Source organism: Ammospiza caudacuta, chromosome 1 (genome assembly GCF_027887145.1).
Source record: "Ammospiza caudacuta isolate bAmmCau1 chromosome 1, bAmmCau1.pri, whole genome shotgun sequence".
NCBI classification, from domain to species: Eukaryota; Metazoa; Chordata; class Aves; order Passeriformes; family Passerellidae; genus Ammospiza; species Ammospiza caudacuta.
In genome coordinates, this window is record NC_080593.1 from 39,646,557 (window position 1) to 39,666,608 (window position 20,052).

Below are 20,052 nucleotides of genomic sequence, written 5' to 3' on the forward strand. Positions count from 1 at the left end.
GCATGACTCGATTAAAATTAATGCTTCAAAAATTGTAACCAAGAATTGAAATAGAATAAATATATTTAACATCATAGCTTTAAGGCAGATGTGTGCAGATACAAAGACATAAAGAAAAAAGAAAGCCTCAAATGTGGAAAACAAAGTTTCTTAGGTGCTTCTGAAAATCCTGGTAATAATATCTCAGTCTGCAGTTTTTGTAGATTTTAATCCAGGTATGTTGTGTTCACTTGTAATAAAAAGCATTCCTTTTCTTTGATGCATACCCAGGTGTATAAGGAAAGATTTTTGACTGTGGCAGTTTGCTCTGTGTTGATTAACATTTACACATGGCTTCCCCTGAGCCTTTTCCTCGGTCCTCCTGCCCTCAGCCCATTCCACCTCCGTGCGTCCACCCCCGGGGGAAAAACAAGATCCAGCACAGCAAGTGCCAGTACTGAAGCAGTAGCACAACTTCTTCGCTTTGTGCTTTTATTCTTTGCAAGGGAGAAAATGGGAGTCTTCCCACAAGGGGAGACTTTGTTTTCCTCTTTCTGTTGTCTGTGATCCCCACCTGTTGTATATATGGTAAAAATATCTGGGAGTTATAACCCAGCAACAGTACGCAGCTAGAGTCATGTGTGACCGGGTCAAACACACACTCGCTGGAGGGTCATGGCCAGGTTACTAAGTCAAGGCTGGCAAGTCTCCACGATAATGTTTTCTTTCTCTCTCACTCTTTTTTTTTTTTTTTCTCCCCTTGTCTGTCTTCCAAACAAGAGTTTAAAAAAACCCAAACCCTCATAACAATGCAAACTATTTAGGCATGACAAATTCAAATAAGTTTTTTATTAAAAAAAAAAATGGAGGGAGGGGGCAAAAGCAATGATATTTTGGATTTAATTTTATAGTATAGTTTTATGTGGCACATGAAAGAGAGAAATTTGTATTGAAACAATTGAGACCCACTTTCCCAGTTCCTGGCTCTTTCCTGGAAGATGATTAAAAGCAGACTTTTTTTCCAGACGAGACATAAAAATTAAATGATCTACAGTATATAGTTATTTTTTCAAATGTTTGGAGGCTTATAAATAACTTCTACAATGAAATGCACACATACAAGCAGCAGAGAATCTGGTTCTAATTACTTGTACTTTAGTTGAACTTTGGCGTTTCCTTTGACTTTCTGCCTAATGTATGTGAGCTGAGTGCCTTGCACTCCTGCAGTGAATTCACAAAAAAAAAAAAAAAAAAAGAAAAGAAAAGGCAAAAAATCCAGACTCTTGTTGGTGCCAACAAAAATGAGGGTTAACAGAATGTTTTGACCAAATGCAACACTTTGCTATTCACCCTAATTAGCTGAAATTGCGGCTTCCCACCAGGGACCCTGAGCTCAGTATTCAAAATTCCCTTGAGGCTATCCAGGAAATGCCATTTGCTTTACAACTTCTTATTCTTTTAAAACTCAACTGTCCAAAGTGTGCATTAACATGCAAGCTTAATAATCTGAGCTTCTAGGAGAACATGAAGCATTTTGCAGGGCCTGCCTGCTTCTTGTTGGTCTCAAAATAAAATACCTTCTCCATCTGTCAACACGGTTTAGCTGGCAGTAAATTAGCTCTCAGAAAGCACGCTGTGCTTTTAAAGATCTTATCTGCTACTTTATCTAACCTTTAGAAAAATTTCAGACATTTTAGGAATTGTGAAGTGACCGATTGTTTGAGAGTCCCTGTGTGCTTAAGCTGCATTCAGGTGTTGGGTGACAGCACCGAGGCTCTGTTGTCTCAGGTGAGTAGGGATCCTGAAGTGTCACATCCCATAGGACAAGAAAGCAGGGCAAGGAAACAAGTTGCATTTTTTTAATTCTTTTTTCTTCCCCCTTGAATTCTTCCTGAAGTTGTAGGACTCCTGTAAAAATGCTTCTTCTGGAAAAGTCAACTATCCAACCCCCATCCTTTCTTTTTTCCTTTTTGCTTGTGTAGACATGCATAGAAGAAAGTAGCTTCTGCTGTCATGCATCCATTAGCTGTCAACATGTTGCAAAAATAGCACTTTATACCTGCTGAGCATGGGTTGCTACAGATGCCTGCACAGGACTTCTGCCCAGGCACTGCATACTTTTTTCACATAAAGAATTACAAAAGCTAAATCCAAGGAAGAACAGTAAGTCAGAAACTGGAATAAGAGTCAAGCGTGGCTTGAACTGAGGTTCAAGCTTCTCCAGAAAACTGCACACCTCGCCTGTGGTCAAAAGTGAATGTGCCCAAACTGGGTTTTATTATACAAAAACACCATCAGGACACACCCCTCTCAAAAAAAAAAAAAAAAAAAAAAAAAAAAAAAAAAAAAAAAAAAACAAACCAAAGAAAACCCACAAGAAACCCCCCAAAAACACAAAAAAACCAAAACAAACCCCAAACCTACCAACCAAAAAAAACTCAACTAAAAAACCAAACTCTCTAGACAGTTGTTCAGCTAATGCAAGTATTATTTTTAGTGGCACATGTATTTGTGGGTGTTTTAGGGAGGATCTTCTGATTTCTATTGGCTCCTTCCTTGTTATATACCTTTTCATATTGTCCTGAAAAATATTCTCTCGCAGTACCTTCAATGCTTTACTTGCTGACTGTGTTGTGTATTTATGAACTGAGTTGGTTGCATAATCTCTTCTGGATATCACAAGTTCCTGGTTTTTTCTACACTGCCTGACAGACCTCTCTGGTGTACAATACTGTTTGTGGTTGGAACACTACTATTGGATGGTGGTGCTTGTTTAGGATGAATTGATGAATAAACAGAAGTGTATCAGTATTATTCCTGAAAGACTGCTTTCCCCAGACTGAAATCACAGAAGGATTGCAGGAGAGCCGTTGTTTTATTGAATGACACAACCTTGTTTTCCCATGGGGAGCCTAAAAACTGCCTTTTAGGTGGATCAGGAGAGTTGAATGAGCTAATACAAAACACATTGTCTGCTGGTATTGGAGTTTTAAAGCTAAAATTTTATCATTCCATAGACTCATTGGAAGCCACCATAATTCATGTACGAGCATGAAATAAGGCTAGGAAGGTTTGAGGCTTCTCAAGGGCATTTGATGAATCTAACTTTAATTTAGAAGTACTAATAGATTATTGATTCAAGCAGGGTGGCTGTGCAGAGATCAATAACAGAGCACTCTCTATCTCTCTTAAATACCAAAAATTACTGTTAAAAAGAAATGATCATTCTCATATAAGTTTTCATTAAGAAAAAGCTTCATTAAAGTTTTCTTGGTGCAGTAGGAACACATAGATGCTTGCCAAGTTCAGTTTATTTAATACTGAAAAAGATGACTATAGTTCTGGACATTGTCTTAATGTCACAATTTATGGAGCCATGTTATTTGACTTATTTTAGTTTTCTGTTTTATCACAGCCTCCTTATCGTTAGATATATAAATAAATTGCAAAGGTATTTCCTTGCTTAGATCAGAGCCTTTAATACTTAACTCTAGCATTTATTTTCTTCTCAAGAAGTGTTTGTCCTTGAAGTTGATACTAGCTTAACCCAAGGTAAAAAAGCAGAAAGGGTCCCTTCTCTCACGAGTAATCAGAGGTTGCCTCATGTGCTGTGATGCCCTCTGTGAATTCGGCAACACACGGGTTGACAGTGAATCATGAGTTTAATACAAATGTATCGTCGTTGTAATCTGAAAAATATCATGTACAGTAAATCTTGTCTGAAATTTTTCCATTGAGTAATATTCTTTAGGGCCTGCTGTTAGTACTCTGGAGATTTAGCTCTGCTGATAGTGCCTAATATTTCTGGCTAGATCTGAGTTCACAGATCCTGTCATTCCAGCATATCTGTTGAAAAGTTAGAGGGATTTATCTGAGAAGCAGCAGACGGCTAGGTGAAACATGAAAATGTATTGCACACCCACAATAAACGTGAGGAATGATGACAGCATCTCACAGAAAACTAATGCAGATGTTTTGGAAAGATGTAGTTCACATGTCTTATCTTGCATCGTAGAGCTTTCATGTCCTTCCCCTGAAAAGGGTTACTGGCTTTTCAACAGGCTCAAAACAAATGACCATCCAGAAATATTAAAGCAATAAAGGGATGTGGGGGTCATTATATATAAGTAGCTTCTTCTCAGCAAGGTTTCCTGATATACAGGTCCTAAGGTAGGTAAGGAAGTGTTGCAGAGTTGTGGATTTTTTACAGATTAAAAAAAAAGTTTGTCGTGTTAGTTTTACAGATTAAAAAAAAAGGACAACTTGTTTAGGTAATTTCCCTACAGGTCTCTCTCTCTCTTCACAGTATTTACATATATCCTGATACGTGCTGCTATCCTGCTAGGTCAGAATTGCATACTGACCTAGAAAAAGGCAAGATATTAAAAAACTCTCCCAAGATTAAGTACCAATCACAGTTTCCCTTTAAAGGCTGATATCCAACCTGCACACGTGGACACTATACAATTCAATAGGCTAAAACCAGAGGATGAGCTCTTTTTGGGAGCCTGGTAAGATTCATGCCCTACATCTAAATTATTGGGTACTTTAAAATACAGTTTTGAGGCTGTAGGATATAGTCCTGCCATTATTTGCCTTGCTTAGCTCCCTTTAAATTTTACTAGGAAAGACAAATTAATGTTAATTGTGGAAAAAAAGGTATGAGCCAGTTTGATACTTGCAATATGGTTATATATATTAATTTATTCAAAATTATTATGAATTATTCAATTTATTTTTTTTTCTTTTGTAGCAGTTGAAACTCAGAGCACCAGTTCTGAGGAACTTGTTCCGAGCCCTCCTTCACCACTTCCACCCCCTCGTGTTTACAAGCCCTGTTTTGTTTGTCAAGACAAGTCATCTGGATATCACTATGGTGTCAGTGCTTGTGAGGGATGTAAGGTGAGTGCCATCATCTCTCTTTCCTTTTATAGGGCTGCATTTCCTCTTAGGAGAACGCTAAAGCAACCCAGTTTGGTATGACTTGATGGTCTTCAAAGACAGATGTAACTTTCTTGCATGAAATAATTCTGATTCATGACTAAAGACAAGTAAATTACCATCATTCTTGGAATTAATTCCCTTCGTAACTTCTGCCAAATATGTCTTTAAGGGACTTCCTTAACTATTGACTCGCATGAGAATGTGGTCATAGATGTAGACACGATCAAAGGATAAATGGAAAATATTTTGAGACTCTTCATTGTACATCTGTAGGTCAGATATTCCCTGAGATCTCACATGGCCCTTGGCTGCTCTTGGCCTTTTTCTGTGTACTTCTACCTCTTTATACTCAGGGGGTGGAATTTGGGAACAGGATCTGATGATCTGGAAATTTTTGGTGTAGTCTCTAGCTATGTAACTAATCCCACATCAGTTTGGGAATTTGAGGATTAGCAGGTTTGTATTTGTAAAATGTGATCTGTCAGACTTCACTGCTGGTACATCTGTCACTTGCCTTCCACTGTTGTGGTTGTCAGAGCATGAATTCATGGCTGTCCATAGGATGCAGTAATAAAGCACACCACTCAAAAGTAGAATACACCTGAAGAGAAAACACCCAGCAGAGAAGAAATGTTAGCTACATCTTGTTGTTGTGGCAGATATTGGAGGTGTGCACACAGTGTGCACTTCCATGCATGCAAGGAAGGGGTAGAGTGAAAAATGGGAAAGAATTATATCATAGGGCAGATACTCTCACAGATAAATTTGTTAGCATACCCTAGTGCAATGATCTTTCTTAACAGTTAAAGAAAGGACCTATGATTTTCATCCTTTAGCTTAAAATAGATGTGTAGTGTTTAGTATAGTACTAATGCATGCTGAAAATGTGACAGGTGCTATAGCCATATAAATAAAGTTCTTAGAATAAATTAACAAAAAGCATTTTGCTGGTTTATTTTTGTGAAATGATATATTTTGCAGATAGTGTTCAGTTAGCCATTTTTACTTTATCCTTTGAACCTTCAACTTCTCCCATTCTAGTGGAAATTTTTTACTTACATAAAATATCATAGTCCTGGGTTTGTCATTAGACAAAATACTAAAGGATTGAAATCTGGTTTCCCCCCTATTTTATAACTGTAGAGACTGAATTAGTGAAAGTAACTTCTTAATCTCACCTCAGTTTTAGAACCTCTTTCTGGTAGTGAGGTTTTTCTTGGATGCCCTGTCTGTATTTTTTTCTTTTTGATACCACAAAACTATAAAAATTTAACTGTTTGTTAAGAATAACTGTGGAAAGAATATGCTGCAGCTGATTTCCTTAAGTAGGAAATCTCATCATACTCAGGTGCTAACTTGCAAATGCTGGTAGTGTAACTTGCTCACCCACGTTACCTCTAAGCACAGACATAATTGCACACTGTGGCAGAAAGGTCACATGTCCCTAAGAGTTCATTCTTTCTGAAAAACATGCAAAAATACACTGTAGGACTTTCACTGGCCTACTGCAAAGCATTTTCATCAATAATTAAAGCAAGATCTCACTTGTCAAAATACATGAGGAAATCCATCTTGTAATGTGTTAGCCATTACTCAGCAAGAACAGAAATATTATCTTCACTTATTTGCTGATTTGCAAGATGGGATAATTCAGCACTTCACAATAACTGATGTTAAAAGAAGAAGAAAAAAAGATTAGTTACACAAAGCCTGTCAGTCTATGAGAAATAACAAGATTCCAAAGTAGTAACTTGGCTGCTTGAGACTGGTAATATTTGGGTTTGTTGATGTTAGCTCTGGAACGGGTTGGACTAAGGTTGTGTGGAATCTCTTCCATGGATTGCACCAAATTCCTTAGCTAATGCTAGAAAATGGCAAGAACGTGATATGGCTGCTGAATCAACAATGGGTCCCTTAGGTGCTACATTTGCTGTTGAAAGTTGTCTGAGCTGGATGTCAGCAAACAGCAGACAGCAACACGAGAGGCCATCTCAGAAACCTGTGTTGCCAGTTTCCACTATTTCTCTAAAGAATGTTATCCTTTTCTCTTGAGCCCTTTTTGACTGTTTGGTTTATTATTTTTTCCTTCATCTTTACACTTGCTTTCATACTGTCATCAGCTGTTGGTCCTGTACCTCAAGAAAACAACCACATTGAACTTCTGATTTGTGTCCATACAGGCATCTGCCTGTTCTCAAGTCTGCTTTCCCCCTCTGTTCTCAATATCAGTTTTTCATGTACCTCTTTTCTTTATAGCCTTCTCCATACAAAAATTAGCCAGTTTCTTTTGCAAGTTTCAGTAAGCACTGAGAAGTGAGCACTGCTGCTTGAGGAAGCCTTCTCTCCTGTGGATCTCTGCCTTTCAGTTGATTAACCTAAGTTTATTAGAGAACCTGTGTTTCACTGGAGCTTCTGCTTGGTATGGAGCTGCAGCTTCATGCTGATTCTCTGGTAAATCAAGGGAGCAATAATAATAAGGAAGAATTTGTGTTACAGCCTTTTGTGTAGCTAGGAAACTCAAATTCATTACCCCTTTACCTTGAAGACACATTTCCATGCAATTTCAAAGAGCTGCTTTCTTCAAGATTTGTCACTGAAGCTGACCAGCATATTCAGAAGCTGTTGGGATGGGGAGAGGCAATCTCATTCCGTAAGAAGCTAAACTAAAATATCAACCAATCCCTTTCTTTCTCTTTTCCGTCCGACTGTGTTGCAATTTTCTTCTTTTTCACTTCTATTTTCCCTTCTTCTTTCTTCATGGAATTTGCAATTTCCATTCTGTGATGTTAAATCTTAAACTCACTTATCTTTTCTCCTGCATTTGCACCTTTCTCTCTTCTTAGGTCCTTTTCTCAAGTATTTTTTTTTTTTTCCTTTCTGACTCATTTACCTTTCACTTTGAACTCCTGGCAGTCTCGTTTCCCAAGGGAAGCACAAATGGAAAACTCTGCTCACATCATATTTACCTAATTAGGACCCTGATCTTTTGTTTCTCTGTGCTGGCTTTCCATTGGTTTTCTTCTAGTTTCTCTCTGATTCCTTCTCTTTTGCCTTTCTCCTTTGAGCTCCAGTGAAGCTGCTGCCACAGTGATCATTATTAGTCATCATCTAATGCAAGGAACAGTTTTCTGTCCTCCAGGTTTTGGGTTGATGGCTGCCTTTGATTCATCAGGCTTTCTTTTTCCCATCTTTTAGGGCTCTTTCCATGCTGACTTTTCAATATCTCCTTAAAGGGCTCTTTATCCACTTCCTGATGCCATTCCCCAGGGTTCAGTTCTTTGGTTTTCTATTTAGAAAAGCATCGTTTACTGACCTCTTTTTGTGGTAGACCAATGGGGGATGTCATGGCAATATTCTGTTTACAGCAGGTGTATTTTTAATTGAGAGCCTTCCAGCCAGGAGCCCTTGGAGAGCTGTGGATGGTGACTATGACCTTGTGATGTTCAATTTGGGAAACACTGTGCTGTAAATTTTATCTTCCCTCAGCTGCCACCAATCCTTGGATAATTTCCAAAGTACTCCTCTTTTGACTTCTCCCCTCCCATCTTTCCCTGGCGTGTCATCTTGCTCACCTCTCTGCTACTTTGGACACAGAGTTCATAAAGACAGAACTTTCCACTCTCTCTTTGTGTCATCACCAACTATAATGTCAGTTCTTTCAGACATCCTGCCATGATGGCATCATTTCTGATCTGCAGTACTCTATTTTACCCCATCATTTTTCCTCCAGAATCTGAGAATCTGGCTTCAGCTGCCTTAATTGTCAAACCATTGCTGTGGTCTTCTCACATGGGATTGGTGCCTTCTGCTGTCCTTCCTTCCTCTTTTCCTACTCACTGTCATCCTTGGTTCTTATTTTTCCAGGTACCTCATAACAACCTCCTCACCTCCTTTGCCAAATACTTTAGTGACCTTGCTGTCTTATTCATTACTGGAGTCTTCAGTACTGTGCTGTAGTAGGAAGACTGTTCTGTGGCTTGTGTTGATATACAAATCATTTAAGGTTTTTAGAAGATGGAGTATTTCATAAAAGGCACTTGTCAACCACAGTGAGAATTTCAAAGTGGTTAAAAAAAAAACAAACCAAAAACATGCTTCTGTGTTTATTTCTGGGTTTTACACAAAACACAGAAGTGTGTGTGCATCATACCTGGTGATTGGCTTTCTGTATGTGTTTGAGTTTCAAAATCAAACTGATTTTCACAGTGTACTTGTATTTTGTAAGAAAAATTCCATAGACATTCTATCTTTTTATGTGTAAAAACAGTACATTGATGATATTCAGCTTATTTACAACTTTTCCATTTTGTAAACTGCATGGAATCTCAGAGGTGGGTTTTGCAATCTACTTATGTTGTTTCATGACCTCAGTTACAGACTTCTGAGATTTTTCTGGTTTTTTCCCCCCAGTCTCTGGGTGTTGCTAGACAGCACGCAAACAAATTCCATTGAAAATGAGCAATTTGGATTTATCCAGCTGGTTCAAGTGGTTATAGGGCTGACTGTCACCAAACGCTCAGCTCTTTGGTGCTGCCTTCAGTCCTTGTTGTAGCTGGGCTTGCAGAAAGGGGGGACTGAGAGTAGTGGGCTGGGTTCCCCACACAATGCCATCATTGTGTGGGTGAGGAGGAGAAGCTGGTGTTCTGGCAGCTTCAGCTGTCTCTGAAAGCCTTGTCTCTTGTTCTGGGCATTTAAAAGACGGCATTCCTCTGCTGACAGTCCTGCCCGGATTACTGGCTTGAATTCGGTGGGCAGCAGAGATGCCTAGAGCACTTTCATGGGAGAAGACAGCACAGCATATAAGAGGGTAGGTTTACGGTCCAGCAGTTTTGTCTGAATGATGAAGATGCCTCTCTGCCTGTTATTGATGCTAACAGACAAAAATGTAGATAAATCTGCTTCAATACTGACTGATCCCAAGTTGGCCTTTATCATAAAATGAGGATAGCTTTCCTTCCATCAGAGTTTTCATATAGAATCACATCTAATGTGGGATCATTAAATTAAAAGGGTGGCCACATTTAATACATTTTCAAGGGTCTTCAGCTCTGAAAATATGTCTGTTTGTTTGACATATTCCTGACTTAAATATATATTTTTATTATGGAAAAGACTTGAAGCAGTATGGAAAAATAGGCTTTGATATAAACCTTGACATTCAGGTCTGTAATTTTGTAGGACTGACTCCCCAAAAAAGGCAAAATACACACAAGGGAAAAAAAATTAGAGACAATGAAAACATTTTTGCTTCATTCAAGTTTGTTGTTGAGCTTAAGAGGTTAAGCTTAGGAGAAAAGCAGTCATTTTGTTTCAGTTTTAACTTAATCACTTACAGATGCAGTGCGAGGCAGTCCCACCACTCAACTTGAGGCCCAAAATAACTTGCCTAACTTTGAAGGCTGGGCTTTCTGCAGTCTATTAAGAGAGAGAGAGAAGCTCTTCTGATTGCTGCTTCAAAACATCTAAACCAGATCTGCTCTGGATCACCCCCTAGAACAGCCTGTCCCCATGAGCCTTTGGGTTAGGTGCCCAAGCACAGCTGTGTTAATGTTCTCTGATATGATGTTCCCTATGATTATGTCCCTCTGGACGCTGAGGGGCTTGGGCTTTTCCTGTTGCAGGCCATGAATCCTTGATCAGCATTGGTACAACAACTGGTTTACAAAATGCTACACAGAGTGAGAGAGAGGGAGGAACTGGCTTTCATTTTATTTGTTTGTTTGAAATGTGATGGCAAGAATGTTATTTCCACCCTAAATGATATCATGATTCTATGATATTATGCTTTGGTCTGCCAGAAATGTTGCTGAGAGAACCTAAAATATTTTATGGATTGTTATAAAAAAGTTCCCTTTATGGAACAGTGTCCTTTGGGACAGATGCCTTTTCCTTTTAATAATGTCTCTTACATCATGTGAGAACAGATTTGCATTTTCTTAGGCAGTTCTGGGATTGTGGAGGGATCTTAAGCAGCAGTTCTTTTTGATAACACCACTCTTGCACATGCTAGCTTCTAGCTATAATATAATTATGTTTAAGCCTATATTTATGCCTCTTTACGGGGAATTAAGGATCCAGACATAGAATATTGTCAGCTATTTAACAGTAAAAAATAAAAGCACACTTCATAAAGCTAGCTAACTAACATTCCATGTATTTGTTTGGTTTTGTTTTCTCGGCATGTTTTAATCACCTACAACAAAAAAAAAAAAAAGAAAGAAATGTAAACTTGAAAATATATGTGCGGTATGATTTGTATCAGGGAAAGAAGTAACATTGTTTGCAGCAATGCAGTGGGAAAGGCTTCTGATCGTTCAAAGAAAAATATAGATCAGCTTGAATGATCAAGCTGCATTCATCTCCATTTAGGCTGTGTTAGCGACAGTGCCAGTGGTAGAGATGCGTGCTGTCATCCATGCACAGCTATGAAAAATTCCTCAAATCACACAAAATTGCTCCTAGTTTCAGTTAAATCAACAATACTTTTTAGAAGGTGAAAAATGTATTTCGAAATACATTTCTGCATACTATTAATATAATCTGATTTTAAACTGTAAGCACTTTGTAGCATAGCAACATTCCAAGCCGTTCATTTGTAGAAAGCAGTTCCATATGCAAAAAGGCACTAAATGAGTTGCAACTGCTTTAAATGTAGTACTGAAACCCTGGAAATTTTCTTCATTTTGTGTTATCAGAGAAGATCTGATTGTTTTAATGCCATCCTTGAAATTTTAGCTTTTCAAATAACAAACCCAGGAAGTCCAGGTGCCCCGTGAAAAAGGGGGTATCTCTTTCAGTAAATTCTTATTTCTTTTTTGCTTTGCTTTTGTTTGTTTGTTTGAAAGATAAAACTTTTGACAGATCTTGAATTCATTTTAAAAGATGGGAAGCATGTATTAGTTGGAAGCACTCTGAGACAAACAAACATGATGAAATACGTGGGATCAGGAACAAAAAAAATTTTTTGCCGGGTTTATTAAAATCTTTGTCTGGGTTGTGTGAATGCCATAAATGAAGAAATAAAATTACTTGCTCACCATAACAGGTAGCAAAAATGTAAATTGTGTTGTGTGCCAAATATGCTTTCCAGTTCTTTGGACCCAGGTTTTGGGTTATAGCTCAGCTGCTCCCCTGTGCTGGGCTTCTGGAGCAGGGATGGACGAAGAACAGCAGTGTCTCCATGAGGGTACAGCACCTACATCCACAGCTAATCTTCCTCTTACCCTGCCCCTTGTCATAAACCAGGGGTTCATCTTAATCTGTGAGAATAGTTGTTTTTTGCTAATTACTGTAATTTTTTTCTGGCAACCATGCTGATGCTATAAAAGCACAGAGATTAGCCCAAACTGACTTTCTAACTGTGCTAACTCTGCTGCTCCACTCATTTGTGAGCATAAGGGCTAATGTCCTGTGGAAACAGGAACTGGAAAGTACTCTCTTATTTTCCATGAACTGTCACATAACAATGTGTAATTGTTTGGCTTAAATCTTGCACTCCATTCTCTTGTAAAATTCCTGATACCATCAGTGAAGGCTTTCTCAAAAAAGAACAGCAATGTCTGACTCTTGATCTCTGGTGTGCTGGTGACCAGCCACATTTTGGGGCACAGCTTTGCCATGGTGTGTACCTGGAAGGTTTCTGGTAGCAAGTGGTGTTCCTCCTGCAGACAGTCATCTCCTGTGGGCAATTTGGGTACAACTGTCCCATTTCAGAGGCCAGGAGGAGATATATAAGGCAGATGTGGACTTTCCCATTGAATGCCAGCAAGCCATAGTGCCCATGACTGTTTGCAAGAGCATTTCCTAACATAAATGTAGCCTTCATGCCTGCTGACCTTGCAGGCATGCAAAGACCAAATATCTTTTCAGAGTCTTTGGCCACTAACTAGTCAATAGCAATTAAATTTTTTTGTTGTTGTTGTTATTAATAAACTAAAATTGTTGAGTCTTACTCTTTTGGCAGTGTCTGTGCCTTTCCCTCTCTGGGAATACACACTGTAAAAAGAAGAAACTTCAAATTTATATGTGTATGGACATGTTGTTGCTGGAATTGAATCATAATTTCTCTCACCACAGTGGATGGTAAAGAGTCCTTATAGATGTAGTTGTCACATTTCCATCCAGCTTTCACCTGCCCATAGCTGATATGGCTTATTGGCAAATGGCTGAGGGAGCTCTGGCTCACACTGGATCAGTGAAGTGTGTGTGGTTTACAACACCTTCGGAAGAATCAATACATTATATCCACGTGTAAAAGTGCTGTCTATGCAAATCACACTGTGAGGTACAACCAGAGATGCCAGAAGCAGGTGGGCTGCAATTCAGGCTAGCACACTTGCCTGCTGAGAAGTCCCCTGGTTTGCATGCAGGGAATGTGGAGTGTGTTTTTATTTTCCTGTCACTAGGTTCTAATGGGTTTTACTTTTTCAATTTTCTTCACTAGAAAGAGGGAAAAACCTTTTATTTTGTTCTCATCTTGTCGATCAATTTCATACCTCCCTGTTAGTTTAAGGACCACATGTGGCCTTTAATTATAGTTGTAGAGTACAGGCTGTTCTGTGCAGACTCCACAAATTGTACAAGTGCAGGAAAAAATGCAGCTTTCCACCATATTTAACACAATATTTTGTAATATGATCTTTAAAAGTATTGTTTGCAAATGCAATCCAGCAAAGAAGAAAATAGGGATATCAGAGCAAACATCTCAGAAATGAAATACTGTGAGATTTTCTGATAACAATACTAGCCTATTTTTTTTAAACTATGCCATATTTATGCAATTACAATGTACAAATGTAGCTTTCATTTTCTAACTCTAGAACTTTAAAAAAAAATCTGATTAATGAGAAATTGATAGAGAATGATATACAATTGATTTGTTGAATGTAGATTTAGGATAGCTTGCTGCACTCCATAAGAAAGTGCACTGTTTTTCCTGTTGGAAAAAAGAACAGAATAGTTTGCCAAGAGTAGTTCTGGCTGAGTGTGATTTTGGTGCTGGTGAGATGGTTGAGGTCACTGCTGTTCTTGCTCTAGGCATCTTTTCAATTTGTAGTTTGATTTTTTCTTAGCAAGTACTTAAAGACTTTCTGATTGGCACATCTTAGAGAACTAAATCCAAAATTAAGGGTTTCATAATGGGAGAAAACGGAATAAATGATTATCTAATTCTGTTCACATTTATTAGTAAATATTCAGGTGCTCTTTGCTACAATTTTGGAATTTACTTTGAATTATACACCTATCTATATTTTCTGGTTATTGTGAACCATCACCCAGTTTGTAAATGGTCAGCTTCCCAATTTTCAGAAATACTTTGGCCTTGGAAAGTAGCCTTCCATCACCATCTGCACTTGCAGACTGACCTGATAATGGAAACAGAGGTTCTTTCTAATCCCAAATGAAGTGTTCCTTTGAGAAAATTTCCTAGAGGGGTATTTGCTTTAGATTCTTCTGGAAATGGAGTGCAATTGAATTTGCACCATGGATCCCAGAGCTGGTCTTCAGATTTGTGGAGCTGGTCTTTGTCTGTGCTGTAGCAGAAAAGACAACTGGATGTAATTTTCCAAGATTCAGTATTTCCAATGAAGTCAACTTTAGAGATTCTTTATCCAATTTGTTTATTATATACATTCTTCTTTTTCTTCACCCTGTAAAACAAAACAAATGTCTTACTAAAAAAGCAAATATTTCACTTTTGAGTACCCATTCAAAAGAGCAGAAAATGACAAAACTGAGGTTACAGCCTATCGTTCTTTTTTTGTATCTAGATTGTACTGTAGTCTTGAGATATGGGTACCTTTTCTCCTGAGAATCATGTAAATTATATACATGTTGTATCCTTTTTCCTAATTATTCTTATTAACTGTCCACAGGCTTGGAGCCCTGTGCACTTGTGATAAATATATATACAAATTCATTCTTGTTATTTCAGAGAAACTTTCCATATACAGGGGACACCTCTAGGACACCTGTGCATCTCAGTACCCCCGTTATGAAAACTTGTAGTGTTAAAGAGGTCATGCACCCAATTCTGTAATTGTTATTTTTGGTATGTTGGCATAGAAACTGTTAAAGTGGTGTGCTGCTGCAGCTGGTGTGCCAAATATTCAGAGCCTCTACACATAAATTGTTCTTCCTTTTGATAATAAGCAGGAACCCCCACAATTTCCACAGCTCAACTCAGGAGACAGCTGAGAAGTAGAAAAACATTTTTGTATATAAAGTCCCTTATGATTTCATGTGGCCATGCTTAAATATTCCCATATTTCAGTGGGAAAAGTTGCTATGCAATAAAAAGCGGATCATAATACGGTATTTTAGAGGGGAAAAGTATATTGTTTCTGGATCCCCTGTCTAGAATAATGGGTGCATAAATTATAAGGTGAGACACAGTTACAAGTAGTGCCAAAAATGTAGATTTGGTTGGCTGTAAATGCAGTCAGTGATTTCACTCCAGCTATTCAGCTGCAGGAGGGGAGAGCCAGCAGCCCCCAGTCAGTGCACGTGAGCAGGGTCTGCCATTGCCTGGTGTCAGGCAAACTGATCAAATGCTTATGAAGCAAGTTCGTTCTCATTTTAGAGTCTCTTTAAAAGCGACAATTTAATGGGACCCATTACTGTCAGCTGTGGCCAGTTCCCTCTCCCTCCTCCCAGGCACTTAGGGAAAGCAGAGATTTATAGCTGCAGTGTAACCACTCCAATGGGCTACTGTTCACTCCTCCTGCAAGTCCTCGCTGGCTGCTCTCCAGATGAACCTTCCAAACAGGAGAGAGGTCTTCCCTGTCTCTAGAGTGCTTGCCTTGCTTGGAACCCTGCACACCTGTGATAAATATATATGCAAATTATTAGGTCCTCATTTCAGTGTTTGCCGTGATCCTTACATGCTTTCTGCTGGTCCAAAACAGTGGCAGTGCTCCAGATTTAAGCAGAGCATATAAGAGAGAGAGCTCTGCAACCCATCATTTTTTTTAATGAATGAGCACAACCTTTTTTTTTTTTTTACTTTTTTTCTTCTTTTTTTTTTTTTGATCAGAGGATCAAGGCATTTCAGAGATGCTGCTGCAAATGATCTTGCCCAGTCCACACTTGTCGATACCAATGCACAGTGGTTGTTACATGTACAGAAACAAAAGTGAAAACTACATATTTTTATTTAAAGGAAAGAAAAGGGAGTGTTGGATGAACAGAAGAGATGTAAGCACAGCATCCAGGAACCAAATGGATGAACTAACTAAAACAATCTTTCATCTCACCCTAAATCCATGTGATTTTCGTAAACTGGAAGAATGATCGTCTTGTGATTCTGTGAGCTCTGTGCTTGAATCTGGCCATTGATTGAAGTCTGGCAGGGGAGGGAGAAAACAGGAAAACATCTTGCTAAGATTTTCCTGTGTTAGATTAATCAGCTTCAGTTCATTCACTCATCTCTGAAAGGTCATGTTTTCTCATCATCAAAGTTGCCCAGTCTGAGACTCTCCCTTGATTCCCTACAGCTTGGCTGAATAGATCCACTGGGCAAGGGGGATGCAGCACTGCCTTTGTCCTGCGATGCTTTTTCAGCATCTCACTGTGATTTGTGTTGGGGTTTGCAACAAGATGCATCTCTCTGTTTAGTGTTACCCTAAAAGTCTTTATTGCTTGGAGGAGCTAGTCAGTTGATTCCTCTGTCCCTGCAGTTGCTAATCCCTTGCACTGGCACAGACTGCATCTCATCCACCTTTCTCAGCCTGCTTTCCCATGTTGTCCAGACCATTTTTACCGTGGGTGCTCTGACTGTGTATGGAAACTGGGCAGGGGGATATGGCCACTATCTCACTCTTTAGAATGGTGGGTTTTCCAAGCTGGTCCAGCTCCAACTCATCCCTCTGCTGTCGCCTTTGGTAATGAGTTTCAGCTGCAGTGTGGAAAGGTAATTTTCCTTGACTACTGCCAGTACTAGAGAGCCAGACTTGCATATTTCTGGGTGTTTACTTGAACTCTGTTTTCTAGTCTCCAGGCACCCAAGTTTCACTAAACTCTAGGCTTTAGAGGATTTTAGTGGATAGTTTGATATTAGCAGAGTTTCTTTGTTGCTGAACACAGGGGAATGAGAGTGCAGCATAAAGGAGTAAGTACAAGATATTACTTGCCAGATTTCAAGAGATCTGGTGCAACATATTTGTTTAGATGTCAACTGTCAAAACTAAGAGCAAAAAAAAAATTATGGGGAGATAGTGAACGTGTGTTGATGAGTCATTCAGATAGATGCCTAAAAACTGTACCAGGAAGCATAATGCTCAAGACATCTGGTTTATTTTGGCATGTTTATGTCCAAGTTATTTAATCTGAGTATTTTTTAGTTGCTTTCTGCATTGTTTTCATATGTCACTTCATCCCTCCTCAGAAACTTCTTTGCTGTGGATCGGGCATGTTTTAAAACTCCTCCCAGGTCAGACAAAGAGAATAGAAACATGCTGGGTGTTGGAGGTAAGCAGGGGCCAGCTCTTTGCCAGCACCCACAGGCACCCACGCAGCCAGCCAGGCTCAGGCTGGGCTGCTGCACTGGCTCCAGGTCAGCTGGGGCGAGAGCAGGGAACAGCTGGCTGCGCACACAAACTGTGCAGATCTCTGCTAGCGTGAGGGGAATTGCGCCTCAGCCAGCTTGCAGGCATATATAAATATTTGTGGCATAGTTTGCATTATTATTTCAGCTGAGCTCTAAACATTCGGTTGCTGATAGCAGGAAAGAAAGCAGTGCTGCTATAAATTTCAGATGGTGGAGAAGTGCAGGGATTTTTGTATCGGCTGACAATTAAATAAAGTCCCTGTGCCTCTTTTGATAAATAACTCTGCTGCCAAATATGTGCGGGAACTCTGCAAGCCTTTGTGGGGAAGGCTGGGAGGGGAAAAGGAGGAGGACACAAAGCCTGCCTGTGCAGGGAATTTCCTTGGAGCACACACACACACACACACACACCTTCTTTCTCCCGTGTAGGGTTGTGTTTGAGCTTGCCCTTTCCTCTTCAGGTTTCCACCTCTGCCAAGCAGCTAAATGGAGAGGTTAATTTGAGAGACTGCTACAAGTAATTGCAGCATGGTAATTGCATCGCTAACATGAGTCTTTTCCTTGTCCTGCCTGCTGCAGGAATCTGCATGTCACTGCAGGGGCATAGCTTGGTGGAGATTTTTGTTTGTTTTTACTAGGAGGTCCACTACTTTGTCAGAGTAGCTGTTGTTTAATGTCTTTCCATTGTAGCTCTGTGCAAAAAAAAACCAAAACAACCAACCTATGTGTCTCCTAGTAAAATTGTGACATTGTCCATGGAAGATGGTGCCCCCGCTCCAGCCATCCAAAAACCCAGTGGATACAAAACAAAGACACAAATTATGATTGTAAACCAAAATCCAGTCATACAATTGAGGGATAGCAATTTGAAAAGTCTTCTGTGATACGGTGCTTCCATGCAGGAGGGCAGCTACATAAATGGTTTGGAAAAGTGTCATTCTTTACGAAGAAATACTGCGCTTAATTAATTCTTGCTCCTGGGAGGTCAACCTGGGGCACTCATTATTGTCTTAATTGGTGGTATAAATCCTGAGGCACTGGAGGGGAAGAGAGGAAAAAAACGATGAGCAGTTAGCAACATACAGCCTTTTGGATAAGTGCTAGGCAGTTGTACAACCATCCTAGTGACATTTTATTGTTTTATTGGGTTATAGGTCTGATCCTTCACAAATTTGGTTAAAGGGAATTGATTTGCATAAACAAAAATATGAAACAACAGCAAAATGCAATAATTCATTCCTGAGTTCTCCATTAAACTGTGTGAAATAACTCAGAAAAGCACTTCTTTGATCTCCTGTTATTTGTATTAAATTATATTCATTACTCTTCCCATCTGGAGTTTCATAGCAGGCCAAAAATCATCCTACAGACACGACTGAGAGGAAGTTAACTGTAACTTTTTAATTATATACATTCCATCTCCTTTTTTTTCTTAATTTGAAAAAAGCAGATGGAAGCGCATACCAGCACCTTCCTCTCTGTTTAAATCACTGAAGTGGAGAAGCAGAAAATCTCAGCCGTTCTTTCCCCTCACATATTGTTTCAAGGTGATGACTGTTCTGTCTGGAGACTTTGACATGTTTGCTAAAAAGGTCAGGAGTTCAGTGAAAATCGAAATTGTGGAAAAATACGTGCGTAGTCCTAGGGATGCCGTGGTACCCTCGCTGGAAGAATCTGGTTGTTGCAGATTTGCACTTGATGGAATACATCTCCTCTGTTTTATTGGTAGCTGCCTCTCTGCCAGCTGGCCAGCAGAAGTGTTTCAAACTCCCCAGAAAATGGGGGATGGTTTTATAGAATGATGGTTTATAGAATATTTTTTTACATTAAACCAAGGTTTGTGGAGTCAGAATATGTTTTGGCAAGGGGCACAATAAAAAACGGTAGTTTTCTCCAGCCTTCCCAGGGGCTAATGGCTAATTGGCATTACTAGCACCATGAACAGTTTTCTTCAAGCTCTGTCATCAGAATTTTTTTTTTTTTTTTGTCCTGTGAAGCCCATAAGACCATTTTCACCTTAGAAACTATTAGGATTTATCAAACATGGCCTACTCTGTCTTTGATGGTGAATTTTTTTGTAGTTGCAGATGAGTATCCCCATTGTGGTAGCTCAGAGAGGAACAACATGTTCCTCATCTGCTCATCCATGTCCTTTGGACCCTTTTCTCTTTTTAAGAAATGAGAAACCCCGAGATATTTCAAACTTTTCAATTTGTGTAATAACAATGAAAAGATAATAGACTTTTTTTTCCCCATAGTGCATTGCTCTTAAGTCCAGAGGTCTGTATTTCCTATATGTAAGATGTGGGATGGCAGCTGCTTATTTTTAATGAACTTTGAGTTCTGTTGATTAAAAATAATGAAATTCACTGCCACGCTGGTTTCAAGGGCAAATTTAAGTTTCTTTGGCCATAGAATCTTAGGGCTGCTCTTCATCTGCAGAATAAATGGCGAGACAAGCAGAGGCGTGGATGGCAAGCTGGAAATACCAGCAATGACAGACAAAGCCAGAGCCCTTCCCAGGGCGGGCTGGTGCTGAGCTCCTCCACCACTGGCTGGCATTTCTAGGTGCTCTCTACCAG

The 20,052-nt window shown here is 39.3% G+C and overlaps 1 protein-coding gene across 5 annotated transcripts in view; it reads left to right on the forward strand.

Moving 5' to 3' along the window:
• Positions 1-20,052, forward strand: part of RARB (retinoic acid receptor beta) — a 191,364-nt gene that overhangs the window by 119,765 nt on the left and 51,547 nt on the right. For 4 of the 5 annotated variants that reach the window (XM_058816269.1, XM_058816298.1, XM_058816275.1 and 1 more), the window contains one exon: positions 4,733-4,881. In XM_058816269.1, coding sequence (XP_058672252.1) covers positions 4,733-4,881 — 149 coding nt within the window. The remainder of the gene's footprint in view (positions 1-4,732; positions 4,882-20,052) is intronic. The other variant, XM_058816282.1, reaches the window with a different exon arrangement.